This window comes from Anser brachyrhynchus, assembly GCF_964034855.1.
Source record: "Anser brachyrhynchus genome assembly, chromosome: 4".
Lineage (NCBI taxonomy): Eukaryota > Metazoa > Chordata > Aves > Anseriformes > Anatidae > Anser > Anser brachyrhynchus.
The window spans coordinates 17,409,278-17,424,499 of NC_137698.1; the positions used below are offsets into that span (position 1 = coordinate 17,409,278).

The 15,222-nt window shown below is 35.2% G+C and overlaps 1 protein-coding gene across 3 annotated transcripts in view; it reads right to left on the bottom strand.

Annotated features, from left to right (window-relative positions):
* The window catches only part of SGCZ (sarcoglycan zeta), a 481,028-nt gene that overhangs the window by 36,975 nt on the left and 428,831 nt on the right, over nucleotides 1-15,222 (bottom strand). For all 3 annotated transcript variants that reach the window (XM_080590434.1, XM_080590433.1, XM_080590432.1), the window contains one exon: nucleotides 3,419-3,542. In XM_080590434.1, the coding sequence (XP_080446560.1) occupies nucleotides 3,419-3,542 (124 nt within the window). The remainder of the gene's footprint in view (nucleotides 1-3,418; nucleotides 3,543-15,222) is intronic.

Below are 15,222 nucleotides of genomic sequence, written 5' to 3' on the forward strand. Positions count from 1 at the left end.
TAGCAGTCATTATACTGAATTTCCAGACAATAAATGTTCTTTTTCTTCTTATGTGAACCAATAGATTCAGCTAGAGCCTGGAGCTTTACATTGCATTTTGCTTGTAAATGATTGCTGCTTTAAACCATTGGTTATGGTTTATTTATAGAATAATACATAGTTCACAATTAAATGCCAAGCTATAATTGAATCAAAGGATTCTGCTGATGCCTTGACTCGCAAGGGTGCAGCTCAAGAGCTTTATAAAGGGCAGCAGAATCTGAATAGAAATTACAGCCCCCAGTATTCAGTCTGAGATCATGCATTATAATGCATAATATGACTAAAAGGATTATTATAATACTGCAGTAAATAAAAAGAAAATGTATCAAGCAGCAGAACTGAGAATGCTTTCACAGGCTTTCAGTTTGTGATGTGGGAGGCCAGAGATTATACTGCATGAGAAATAAGACTACAGGAAAATTATTTTGTAAACATTTATGTTCTTCAAAAAAATATTAAGTAAAAGGAAAATATATGTTTCATAGACTAATCCAAAGTAAATTCATAATGTTCTTCTACATGGCTAAAACTGATTGATTCCAGATTCGACATAAATATTTCCTGGCATGATAGGGTAATAATTATGCTATAGAAGGAAAATATCAGTTCATGTATCTGATGCCTTATGGAATAAGCTTGGAAAAGTTAAAGTATTTGACTAGTATGGAAATAATACAAAAATGTATTTTTTCTAGTAGAAAAAGTATCTTAGCACACATATGGTTCATTTATCCAGATCCAGTTCACAAAGACAACATTCATTCCTTCATGAAAGAAACCTAACTGATAATGCATACATTTTCAGGCTAAAATGAAGGTTATTTTTTGACACAGATACCTTGTTTTGTTTTAGAATGTTTTCTTAATAATTGGATATGGTAAAGTCCTTACATTTTTTTCCACATTGCCTACCAATCTGTGATGTTATCTGTTGGGCTTCAAGCACTGACTCCAATCAGTACGTTGTTATAGACATTTGTCCATCAGATTTTTACACAAGGTTCCTCACACCAGGCTGTAATACCCTAAAGTGGTTATGGTAACCTTGCACAATCAGTGATGTTGTGGAAGCTTATCACATGCCTTCCACAGTGTTTCTGCAATTTCCTCTGACCCTCTCCAGGTTAAGAGACAAAACAGTAGACTATGAAGGCATTGGTAAGATCTCAGGATGGAATTTCTCTCTTTAGGGGACTGTTCTTTTAAAGATCTTGCTGGAACTGTCAGTACTGAAGAGATAGTCAGACACCTTGAACTTTCTCAGATACGTGTTTTCAGACAAAAACTACTTGGAAAAGGGTGTGGAAACGTTGGTAGCTTCTTTTCTCAAATCTATCAATCTAACATGTATGTTGGAAATCACATAGACGTACAGTCTTACCATGTCCAGAAATATAAAAAATATTTTTAATATGAAGTTCAGCAAAGCCTGCTTTATACTATCATTATTTTTTCCATAAAGAATTTAATACTTAACTGAATTCCAGTTCTTGATAATACAAATACAGTCAGAACATGGTCATTTTAACTTTTCTTGGATTTCTATCATTAAAGACTAACTGAGGTCAAAGGACACTATTTCCAAATACATTTTCAGTGAGTTGTAGTAAATACTTAAGAAAAATCAGCAGTCATGCAATACACTCAGAGCTTTGATACAGGCAAAAATACCTGATGAATCTCCAGATTAAACGTTTGTACAAAGCAACATAGAGATCCATGGTGCTAAACCAAGACATTAAAGATACAACCATTGCTTCAGAGATCATGGGAAATTGAAAGTAAAAGTCTTTCTGGTTATTTTCGTTTTCATTTGAGTATTACTTTTCTAAAGGGAAATATCATAGAATCATGAAGAGAAAGAACAAAGAAATCGATTCTAGAAAAATTCTATGTGAACAAAATTTGTAATTAATGTAGGAAACATACTAGGTTGGGCCAGGTATGGATTTATGGAGGGGAATGGGAAGCTGGAACCCCTGCAATAAAACTGTGCACAGAAAACACAAGGGTGAAGGAGGACCCTCCCTTTATTTAATCAAATTTTCTTCCTCAATTTACCAATGAGAGAGAGTTTGATTCTCCTTAATGATAGCTTGGCTACTTTAGGAAACAGTAACAGAGACTTCCTATTTAAAGAGGTGGTAAGTAAAGATAAGGGATTGTGCGAAGAGCTCTTATAGCAACTCAGAAATAAGATGCAGCATATGGTATTTTAATATAGCATTTGAGACTGTCAATTAGGAAAATATTGTGCTTTAATTATGCAGGACAGGTACTTGCATCAATAGAAAACTGTTATCAAAGTAGGTCTTTGATGCAGCATATTGGCAAAAATGTTCCTGTTTACACTGCAATGCAAAGAGTGTGCATTGCAGGGGATTATCCGTCACAGATGTGAATGCTCTTTTTGTTTGTTGAGGCTTATTTGGGTAGCTGCATCTGGGAACATTTGGTAGAAAATACAATATACGAAAACAAAAAGCAAAAAATTTCTAAAGAACTCCATTCACAGTTAGATATTTACATTAAACATCCAATTTTCCAAAAGTGCAGTAACCTGGCAAGTTTCACTGAGAACAATAAAAATTTATATATTTCTCCAAAGCGTCTAATAAGAAACTGGGAACCTTTGATAGACTTGTACAAGGTGTTTTTTTTTTTTTTCTTTTCTTCTTGGTCCTTATATCATTTTAAAGAATGAAGATGAAAGGACTCATATGAGTCATGTTTCCTGCATTTCTGCCATTCATGGATTGGCAAACAAAACAGTGACACAATTCAACAGTGTTTTCATGATTTCATATAGGTTTACACATGAGGAATCTATAACAAAATCTTTTGTCAAGTTGATCCTGATCCTGATGGAACCATACAGTGAACAGTCCATTGAAGTACTCTTTCTCTTTCAGATATATTAACAGTTAAAGAATAAATAAGCAGCATGTAGAGCAGATTTGTTGAAACACTGTATCATAGTTTAATAAGGTATTAGAACAAATTAATCCAAACTTCTCTCTCTCTTAATTTGTCAGATTCATCCAAAATAACATTTTACCACCAACACTTAGAGATCTCTGTCCCAGGGAGAAGCTGGAGGACTGGGTAGCCTTTTTCTTGACTGATATAGTAAAAAATATTTTTATCTACATCTGTTTAACTTTTTTCAATGTGAATGAAATTTAATGAATCAAATATTTGCAAAAAGCAAATAAGTAATAATAACTGAACATGCCAAACCAAAATGATTTTAATGTAGGCAAATGCAGAACATTTTTTGTGATGTTTACTGTGCTGCTGAATAAACTACCCTTCCATTATTTGTATTATGCTTGGCAGACACGACGTAGAACATTTTTCAACCAGCTGAGCTTACCTCCCCTTCTGTAGACTGTAAGTGCAGTTCTTTCCTACATGTGGCCTTTAAGTCTCCTGCAGCTGCATTGACTTGCACTCCCCTGGGTGCTTCCATCACCAAGGATCTAGTGGGAGATTCAAGTCTGAAAGACAAAAACAACCATTGAGAAAAAATGCACTGAATCAAACCACTGAAAAAAACAACTGGTCCTAAAAACTAGAGTTTCACAATGCTTGTAGATAGAAATGTATTTTGAAAGGTAGAGAAGTCAGTTATTTTACATGTAATTCTCTCACTGTTCTCTATAGCTGTTCTCTCTAATGTATATATACATTTTGAAACCAAAATGCCCCATTTGCATGAAAAGTAAATCACCAAGATGGTGTCTGTGAAATATTTCTGTTTGCTACATGTCACTCACACTCAATGGGATAAAAAAAGGAAAAATTATTTGGTAGCACTAAATGAGACTATTAAAAGCAAAGTTCACATAAGAGCAGAACATTAATTGTGGGTACCTATATAAAAAAATAAAAGCATACATAGGATACACATACATAGGAGCAGTAGAAAAATCTGTATTTTGTACATGTTAAGCCTTTTTCTTTTCTTTTCTTTCCCTTTTTTTTTTTTTGACACTGTGTGGGGAGAAGTTAATAGAAGTTTTTTGTGCTTCTTTATGCCAGTGAAGAATCGAAATATAATAAATTATTTAACCATGAACGTCAGTGTTTTTCAGGTGGGGGTCTAATGTGAACTTCTGATGGCTATAAGACAGCAGAATTAATTAATTAATAAGTTAATTAATTAGGAATTTGCTAAATCTTTTAGAAAACAAATGCATACGCTGGAAGCAAACAAACAACAACAACAACAAAATAACATTCAAAGAGAGAGCTTAGTTTTCATTTGGGTTCTGTGGAAAGTATTACAGAATGCTGCCCCTTACAAAATAACAAATAACTCCAATACAGAGAAACAGAACTGCACATCTGATTTCCTGTTATCAGCTCTGATTTTTTACCATGGCCATAAATCAAGAACACTTAATTATGTACAAATTGCATATTATGCAACAAGCATTGTTTTGTTGCGGTGTGTCTAAAATGTGAGTTTGAACTTTGCTGAAAGGGTGAGCACAATGGAGAAAGCTGGTAAGTTTGTTCCATGAGAATTTAGTCAATGCAATCAATTTTTTTTTTGTATGCAAAGCATACAATTTTGAACTGCACAGATCCTACTTCAGTAAACCTAGAGTAATTTAGCACTCTAATGAAAAAAAACAAACAAATAAACAAAAACAAAACAAAAACAAACAAAACAAAACAAAACAACAATAACAAAACAGGCATTTAGATACTGTGCCTTTCCTTACAGAATGTTTAGAAATTAGGTTTTTGAAAGTACTGTGTTGGCTTCATGAAGCTCTACCTTTAATTTCAAAGGAAATTGAATTGCATAAATAATAAATGATTAGATACTTCTATTCCATAATTTTCAGCAACGTATTTTTGTGATTTATGAACTAATTTCCCAAATTCTTAATATTTCCCAGTTTTGGCTCCCATTCTGTAATAATGAGGATAAAACTGCTCTTTAGCTACATTTATTACATTGAATTTATGCCATAAATGTTTCTGTTTTCATAACATCAAAATCATTCTTAGACCTGACGGAAATTTTCCAGCAGGAGGATAATAAAAATCCATTTTGGAATGTCATTCAAGAAGCTATAATTTTGTTTGAATAATAAACTTTTTTTTCTTTTCAAAACACAACAGTGTATAGTCGAGTTGTTTCCTCTAGTTTCATCGTTGTTTTTTATGAACTACATTAACTTAAATGACTTCCAATTTGTTTAAAATGAAGACATTTGGAAAATTAATTTCTGAAATTGAGAAGTTGTTGTTTATATCAGACTTATAGATACTCCAGAGAAGATGTTTCTTTTTCAGGCAGGATTTTTTAGCAAAATAAAGTGGTAGAAATGTCAGTGAATGGCTGATGATCAGAAAAGTAATTTTAAAAACACTACTCATCTATTAGTAAAAATGAGCACCTGCATCTGTTTTACAGTTACTAATGTTTTTTTCTTGTCATTATTCTTCAGATGATCTACATCTGAAAAGTTACTTAGTTGTGCAATGTACAGTGTGCTACTGGAAATGCAAAAGCCTATATGCTGAGAAATTATTTCCTCAATGTTTTGAGATAAATTATATTTGATATGTGGCTTCTTTATAATATTTTTGTCATATTTCTGAAAGCTTTAATCTCTACTAAAAACTTATTTTAACACTCTGCATTCATCTGATATTCATCCCTCCAAGAAAAAGTGCCTTAGAATAGCATACCAAGAATTTGCTTTCCTTTCAGATTTACTGATGGCCTGTCACAGTGGCATTTACTTCTGCAAGTGAATCCTATTCATACAATATTTCTTCCCGAAAACACAAATAGCTATGATGGAGAAAGTAACTAGTGTTATTATTAAACAGAAACTACAACACTGGGAAAGATTAAAAGAATTTTAATACAAGGTTTAAAATAATATAATCGTCAATTCTCTGTCAATTCAATGTGATGGATACAGATCTATCCAGAGTGGAGAAGGGCTTTTTTCTTTTTAATTATCAATGGTTAATTTGTGAAGAAAGATGAATTTCAGAGGATCAAAGCTGTATGAATTTGAGTTGAATTCATTAAAGTATTATTGCTAAAAAAGGAAACTTTTCAAATATTTTGAATATATTGCTTTGAAGGTACTAAAATATTTCTAATCAGAAATGCAGAAACATTTATTTTTCATTTGTTAATTTCTGTTTACAAGATGACCTAGATTTTATTAGAGAAAAATAATTTTAAAAAAAAAGTCACTTTGGGTTTTAAGAAATATTTTAGATTTACATCTTGCACATCCCTCAAAGTCACAGGGGATATAATTAATCTATGTTAATTTTTCTCTGTTGGCTAGCAAAAGGTATTTCCTAAAATAGAAGGCAATAGAAGATTCCCCTGTGCAAATGTAAATAATTTATTTGTTTCATGTCTATCCAGTCCATGCTATTTATTGACTAATGACTAAATGACTAATATGAACCTCTAGCAATCTGGAATTTATAATCAAAAAGGAGGATTAAAAACTATGCTGGCAACTAGAGAATGAACATATAAAGCAGGTGCCCATTTCCTCTATACTTACATCTTGACATTTAAGGGTCAAGAAATATATCAATACTTTGAAATATTTAACTTTTACATATGACGAACTTGCCAACATACCTTGGTGTTTTGATTTTTTTTTTTTTGTTTATTGGTTTTTTTTTCAGTCAGCATAGGAATCCTAACATTTAAAAGGAAAAAAAAAAGTTTTTTTTTTCACATATAAAAACGTGGAAAACCCACACACTGACTTGATAACTCTTTTGTAGATTTCTCTCAATTAAAATAACTGTGAGACTAGTCTTCTAGTCTTTTGGACTGTAGGTAAAGAGCTGTGGTGGATTGTGGGACGTGCTGCAGAGAGAGAACATCAATAATGTTGATTCAAACCTCTACCTATCCCTCTTCCTGCTTCTTATTTGTAAAAGAACACTCCAGACCCCAAAACAGCACAGAATCCTTTTCTCCATGAATTTTTTTTGTTCCAAATTAGAATTAAGATTTTTTTACAAAATAATTTTGAAAATGTAGTTCTCCAGAGGCCTCAAACAATTTTAAATACTTTTTTTTAAAATTTATTATTATTATTATGAAAAGAATGTCTGGCTGTCCTAATGCTCAAGAAAACTTTGAAGCCAAAAAGAGTCCTTTAGTAAGACCAAGAGACCCTGTCCACTGAACATTGAGGGTGTTGGATAAAATTAGAATTTTCAGTCAGTCCATTTTCTGGAAAGTGTGCTGCATACTCCAAGAATGTATGCAAAGGATAACCAGGGACTTTTATGATCATGATGACAAAAAACTTAGAAGCCCTTTTTTATTAGATTTTGAAACTATTCAGTCAGAGAATCCTTGATTAGCGGCATTTGACATCACAATGGAAATGCTATTAAAATAAGATTTTTATTCATTCATTTCAATCTCATACTATTTACAAGATTATATATATATGCCCTTACCATGTTTATACATGATTAAAAATATTTTTGATACATTTACTTCCTCCACAAAGTGCATGTGATTCACTGCTAGAAGAGCTATTTTTTCAGAAGCTTGTTGCATTCCAATGTTTTTAACCAAATGTTTGTATTTTCAGGAAGAAATCAAGGTTTTTATGGAAATGCAATGGAAGATGTACAGGTCTCAGGAGTCTTTAATATTGTTCACTGATCATCAGGTATCCTTTATCAGAAGGCGAAATTCTCATATCTTCATGTGAAGCTCTCTTTATCTGGGAAACGAACCTTTAAGGGAACAGTTTGGCTCTGTATATTTTGTGACTTCACAGCAAGAGCCTTAAATAAAAATGTTTTATGGAGTAGGTAACAGCACAAACCAGTAAATACCAACATACGTTTTTTTTTTCAATATCTAACAACTTATGAACAATACACTTATAAAGAAGAAACCTTCTTGATTTAAATCAAAACAGCATTCAGTAAACATTTGATGTTATGTCTCTGCTTTGCATGTCACTGACTGTGGCATGTGTCAGCATGACCTTATTATAGCTCCTGAAATTCTCAGCCCAGAAATCACCACACTGGGCTCAAATCTAAGTTCTAATTGCCCTGTACATGGCACTGGTTTCAGTTCAGTGATCCTGCATCATCACAGCAACACCCAAAATAACAGAGTATTTCAATTTTATGTGACATAGATAAATCAGAAAAACAATTTCCTGACACTGGCAAATGCAGAATCGCATCTGAGAATACAAAAATATTAGTTACCAAGGAGGAAAAGAAATGAATAAAATGGCATTGAAAAATCTTTTTCAGTGATGTTATTAATCACAGAATCACAGATTTCTAGGTTGGAAGAGACCTCAAGATCATCGAGTCCAACCTCCGACCTAACACTAAGTACTCCACTAAACCATATCGCTAAGCTCTACATCTAGACGTCTTTTAAAGACCTCCAGGGATGGTGACTCCACCACCTCCCTGGGCAGCCCGTTCCAATGCTCAATAACCCTTTCAGTAAAGAAGTACTTCCTAACATCCAACCTAAAACTCCCGTCGCAACTTTCGCCCATTCCCCCTCGTCCTGTGACCAGGCACGTAGGAGAACAGACCAACCCCCACCTCTTTACAGCCTCCTTTAAGGTAACTGTAGAGAGCGATAAGGTCGCCCCTGAGCCTCCTCTTCTCCAGGCTGAACAAGCCCAGCTCCCTCAGCCGCTCCTCGTAAGACTTGTTCTCCAGACCCCTCACCAGCTTGGTCGCCCTTCTCTGGACTCGCTCGAGCACGTCCATGTCCTTCCTGTAGCGAGGGGCCCAAAACTGAACACAGTACTCAAGGTGCGGCCTCACCAGAGCCGAGTACAGGGGCACAATCACTTCCCTAGACCTGCTGGCCACGCTGCTTCTTATACAGGCCAGGATGCTGTTGGCCTTCTTGGCCACCTGGGCACACTGCTGGCTCATATTCAGCCGACTATCAACCAATACTCCCAGGTCCTTCTCGGCCAGGCAGCTTTCCAGCCACTCATCTCCCAGCCTGTAGCTCTGCTTGGGGTTGTTGCGCCCCAGGTGCAGGACCCGGCACTTGGCCTTGTTGAACTTCATGCAGTTGACCTCAGCCCATCGCTCCAGCCTATCCAGATCCTCCTGCAGAGCCTTCCTGCCCTCGAGCAGATCGACACACGCACTTAGCTTGGTGTCATCTGCAAACTTACTGAGGGTGCACTGGACGCCCTCATCCAGATCATCGATAAAGATATTAAAGAGGACCGGCCCCAGTACCGAGCCCTGGGGGACACCACTAGTGACCAGCCTCCAACCAGATTTGACTCCATTCACCACAACTCTCCGGGCCCGGCTATCCAGCCAGTTTCTAACCCAGCGAAGCGTACGCCAGTCCAAGCCCCGAGCAGCTAGTTTCTTGAGGAGAATGTTGTGGGGAACGGTGTCAAAAGCCTTACTAAAGGACTTATTAAAGGACTAGAAAAAGTAAAGCAGTATCAAGGAAAGGTAAGGAGGGTTAGAGAGAGCAAATGTTTAAAGCAAGAGCTTGACAAAATAAACAGGTGATGCGAGGAAAGTTAAAGAGAACTTAATGCACGCTTGTTTCTTAAAGTGGGTGAGGCCATAGCCAGAAGAGCTAAAGATAGGGAACGTATCAAAATCAGAAGTGATATTAAAACATTACAAAACAAAAACCTAACTAGAATCTTTGGCACTAAAAAGTCATGCATTCCAGAGTTCACTAAAACTCAAACTTTTGAAAACCCAGACAATTAACTGAAATGTAAGGATTAGAATGGGAGCTTTCGTTTCTTAGAGAAATACCACAACTTGCTTGACAGTCTAAATTTTCAGGCTGTAGGACAAAGATCTGCATATGAGACAAGCCTCGATAGTTCCTTAAGCAAATACATGAGAAAAGGACTCCTCATAGCCCTGACATTTTAGAGCTATCTCTACTCCACCCAAGGCATTCTCCTTCCCATAATCTTTGATTTTGTTCTGAGCTGAAATCCCTTCTACGTGTGCCCTGCCATTCTGCTGCCCCTGTGTTTAAACATTATTACATAAAGTTTATGTTCTTTCCAGAAATAGTCTCATTACATGAGTTGTCTTTCAGAATATATTTTCTTAAAATAGAAATCAATCTTGTCAGAAAGAGATAGAACAACATGCCCACAGATAATTCTCAAGTAGCTGTCAAGAGTAAGACCTGAACGTAAAGAGCCTGGGAGAGGCTGAAAAAAACAAACACGGCTATTGGAACAACTGGAAACACATGAGCACTGGCTGACATATGATTTGGAAGTGACAACCCAGACCAACCTTATTTATTGAATAGTATTTTTATTATTATTATTATTTCCCCCCAAAGCCGTAAGCCGATAGAAGTGGCTATAGTTTAGCTGAGGTAAACTGGACATAGCTCTGTTTCACATCTTGATGAAACTGCATCTCATATGAAAAATTATTCTGCTGAAATTCCTTTGTCAAGTCAGTTTCAACCTTTGCAGCTTACGCACAGCAGAAAGCTTGGATTGCACCCTCCAGTGGCTAGTTCTTGGACTGTGCTTGAACAGCCCAAGAACAAAACACTCCAGCTAAGAAAAAAATATAGGAATTCACAAAAGGTTTGGTGAGTTTACTTTGTCACTTTTTTTAGGGCAAGTACCATTTCAGAAAGAATCAGAGAGATTACTTTTAGTTTCAACTATTCAAAATAGACTAGATGTTTTACACTATGAAGGCAAATAGCTTTTTTCTTTCTTTCTGGCAGTGAATTCTGTCTTCCAATACAACCAAAGATAGAATGAAGCCTGCAGGATAAGAAAAAATCCTTAATTCTTCTCTACAGCTTAGTCTACCTCTGAAGTCCTCTGTATGATTATGGATATAGGCAATAGGAGCTGTTTGCAGAACTTACAGTCTTATAAATTGTAGCCCCTGTAACTATCCACCACACAGTTCCTCATTCTCAGGACCTCCCTTTTCTCATAACCAGCCTGTATGATCTTCTGATCCTTTGTCTCGCTCTAATATGGACAAGAACTCAAACCATACTGTCTGCACCTACATCCACATTACTGCTCTGTGTACCATGACCATGACCTGACCATGAAGCAAGAAATGTCAGAGGTTAAGGGCAGTCTGGAGCCCTGTGTATACAAATGCACAAACTGGCAGCAGGAAATAGTGGATAATATCAGCTGATTTTTCTTATTAAAGCATGTTAGCATCTCTCCTTTAGTTAGGTGCTGGTTTGAAGAAATCACTTAGGAATTTAGGATCTTTGAGACTTTTGCCTTTACCTCAAATACAGAGAAAACTACTTAGCTGATTCATAAATTATCAGGGAGATGAGGACAGAGGAAAGACAATAAAATTAAGAAATTTTGGTTTTGGGGAAAGTGGCTAAAGAGTGGCATGAAGAATGGAGATACTGTTGGGAAGGAGAAAAAAAACAAATAGAGTGAAAAAGTCTCTGGTGAAAAAAATATTATAAGAAAAGACTAAGGAAATGAAATTTTGCCCAAATGAAAAAATATAAATAGCCCTTTTTATTATTGCAATAGTAAGCCTATTCACTTAAAATCATAAGGAAGACAGGAAATGAAAATATTATTGCTGGTACAGCAGCAGTACTTGGCCTTAATGATGTATAGTACAAGGTTTATGGAATAGAAGTAGTTTATCAAATCAGAAGAACTGCCACAAGGTATGCAAGAGTATGCAGGTATGGTGGGGCAAGATAGCATCTGGTACGGAGTCCAGACCATTTCAGAAACAAGTTCTGGCCTTACTAGCATCAGCCCCTTGACATTAATGACCATTGTTCCATTTCCATTTAAAAATTAGTACAACACTTCTACTTGGCATATCTCTGAAAACTAATACTTGAACAAAGCATGTGCTTTCGTTACTAGTCCTAGGCTGGAACGACATGGAACTAGAGTTTCCTGAACACATGATGGCAGCTTGGGCCTGCAAGTGGTAAAACAGCCCTGGGGCAACTCTAAATGCAACGAGCCTCCTGGGAGCTGAGAGCTTTGAGACTTCAGGTGTCTCTGCTGGCCACAGCGACTGTCAGATCTGAGCTGTAAATGGAAATCCTCAGCTGCCTTCATGCTGATCTCCAGACTGTAAAGTTGCCTTGTTGCTCGTTAATTCAGCACTGAGTGAATACTTCCTGTTGCTCCAAGCTTTATATGGGTTTTGAGATAGGATTCATAGCATATTATTTTTATGCTCACAACACTGTTAGCCCCAAGACAGCTATGCTCAGAGCCTATCTGTGTGTCCCTGCAACCATGGCATGGCATAATCATAAAGCAAACACAATCCAGTTGCTGATAATAAAGAATTTTAGTTCCTTTTGAAAGGCTATTTCAGAAACTCCTGCATGTGAGAGGTAGAATGGGTATTTCTATCTAATACCGCATCTAATACTCACAATCATACTGTTGAGTTTCATTGTATTCTTATCCTAGTGCTCAAGATCTTCTGACTGTCAGTGCTCCTTGTCAGTGCTTGTCTATGTAGCTCCTTTTAGCAAAAAGACAGTTAATTAAATTTGGAAATAAGATCACTCCTGAAGAAACCATCCTTGAAATCTCCCACCAGGCTGAAGGAAGGATTTGAACAATACATCCCTATTATATACCACTTAAAATTTCTTTAAATGTGCTCTTCTCTGTCTTGTCTTTTTATTTCTAATTAGATATGGCACTATATTAAATTCTTTACTTAGAATGTGGTAGGATGATTTACCTAATTTATGTTTGCACAAAGATAGCTTATCAAGGGAAAAATATTTCTTTGGATTGGCACAACCTACCCACCTTATATTTCCCCCCAATTTTTACTTATGTTCAAGCTGTTATTAATTCTTCTCTTTAAAGAATCCTTCAAAATAATATTAAAAAGCATTGCATACTAGTGAGTCTAAAAGGTCTAACCTTCTAGATTACTCTTTTAGCCTATTTTTTCCATCCATTTCACTACAAGTGCTAACCTTACTAATCCATCAGTCCCACAGTAACTATTTTCCAATTTGAAAACTTAATAAATTTTGGCTACTTGACCTTATTTTCATGTCTAGTTCATGCAAAAATAAGGGATAGAGATTATCCAGCATTCTATATTAATCACATGAAACTCAATGAATTTTGCTATCTATAATGACAGCAATACTTTCTTGCTTCATATTCCAGTTTCCATTAGAGCCTTTTCCCCTCTCCTATGTCAAATATAATCATCCTCACTGAACACTAAAGCAAATTATTCTTCTGGTTTAAGAGCCTATTCTGTCTGCATAGTAATTAGAACCTTTTACTTACTTGATTTCTTGCTTTTTATTTCAATATATTTTGGGTTTTATACCTAAATATAAAAGCATATAAATATATATATATAAATAAGTTTATATTCTGTCAATTTTTAAATTGGTACTACAACCACCTCTATTTTTGTATGAACATGTACGTGAAAAAAATGTATGTTTTCAACAGCTAGGCAATTGCTGTTTACAAATAAGCAAATGTATATTTCTGCAATACACATGCCCAAACACTGAAATAACTATTTGAACACCAAACACAAAATCTGAAAACATACGTAGTAATTATTAAAAACAAATATTGAGAAAGTAGCTAGAACCTGACGTCCTTAAAAATAACGTAGGAATAAAGTTTGGCTTTGTCACAGTACTTCATCTTTTCTTTTGAAAAAGTTTGATTTATTATTTGATTTCTGGGTAAAATAGATGAGCAGAGACCCTGTTCTTTTGTTACTCTCAGCCTGCTCTCAATTTATTGTCAAAATTCCTTTCTGATGTATTCTCCGGCTTCCGGTTTTTACAGAACCGATACTTTGTCCTATTAGTAAACTACCCCTAAAATGGCAAAAAAAAAAAAAAAAGAGGACCCTTACAAATCATCAGGCAACTGAAACAGACCCCTGGTTCAAGATCTGTGTGTTTTCAGTTCTTGTCCTAAAATAGGATCCTAGTAGCTTGGGTGCTTCCTTGCTGCTTGGTCAATTTCCACTTCATTATGCCCAGCATTAGCTTGCAGGATTAGCTGATAGTCAATGGTATCAGAGGCTTGACAGAGAAGAGAAGAAAAACTATTAAATTTGTTCTAGCAGTTATCCCCAGAGAACAACAACAAAGTAATTTACCCCCTTATTAAGGAGGTTATTCAGGGCAAAGCTATCAGCGTTTAACTACTGCCTGACTCTTTTGTGCATAGATATTACCTATTACTGCACCATGTTTTAATGTACTATAAGCCTAAAACCAATATTTGGGGACCTATCATATTGACAGTTTAGTTTTCCTAACAGTGTTCTTGTGAGAAAAGTTAGCAAGAGAAATATGAAGATTAAATTATTAAGATATAATTCATTTTCCTGATTCTAAGGCATTATTCTCTTATGCTGCTTATCCCACCTAATGAAGGTCAGATTTAATTATGTTTTAGGTTTTGATACAAAAGGGCTTACCAGCTTTCACAAAGGATTGTATAAAACATTTTCTGAAAGTAAAATCTTGCTAGTTATTATTTGGAAATGTAAGATAGGAGAAAGTTATGACCAAAGTGGCTGAGCACATAGATTTCCTTTTTACACAAGGTATTTTTAATACAAAATATTTCAAATGGTTCTCTGAAGACCTCAAATTCTAGATATAGAACAAGGAGGGATAGGAGAGGTAGAGCTGTAGAAATTTGAAGGTAATAAGAATCTTTTTCTTTCTGGCTCCCTGTCCAGAACAGATTGGCCTAAAATTCCAGGGCTTTCACCTCAACCACTATGAAACTTGTGTGTGTCTTTGTCCAAATTTTATACTTCAGTTTTATTCTTAATAATCAAGGTGGTCAAAATTCCACTTTTTAAATTCAGCAGTAAATTGTTTTACATATGACTATTTTCCAACATCTTTTTTTTTCTGATTAATATATATATATTATAAAATATTTTATATAATGCTTATTTAAAAATAAATTTATTTTATAAAAATGGCTGTTATTTAAACATACTCATTTATTGCTTGACTGCAAATACATATACTGATATGAAAAACTAAGGATTTTTTTTGTATTTTAATGAACCAAATTAAATTATTTTGTCTTTCTGACCTGTATACAACTATTCACATGAGCCTAATATATTTGCATTCATGCACTGCATCTT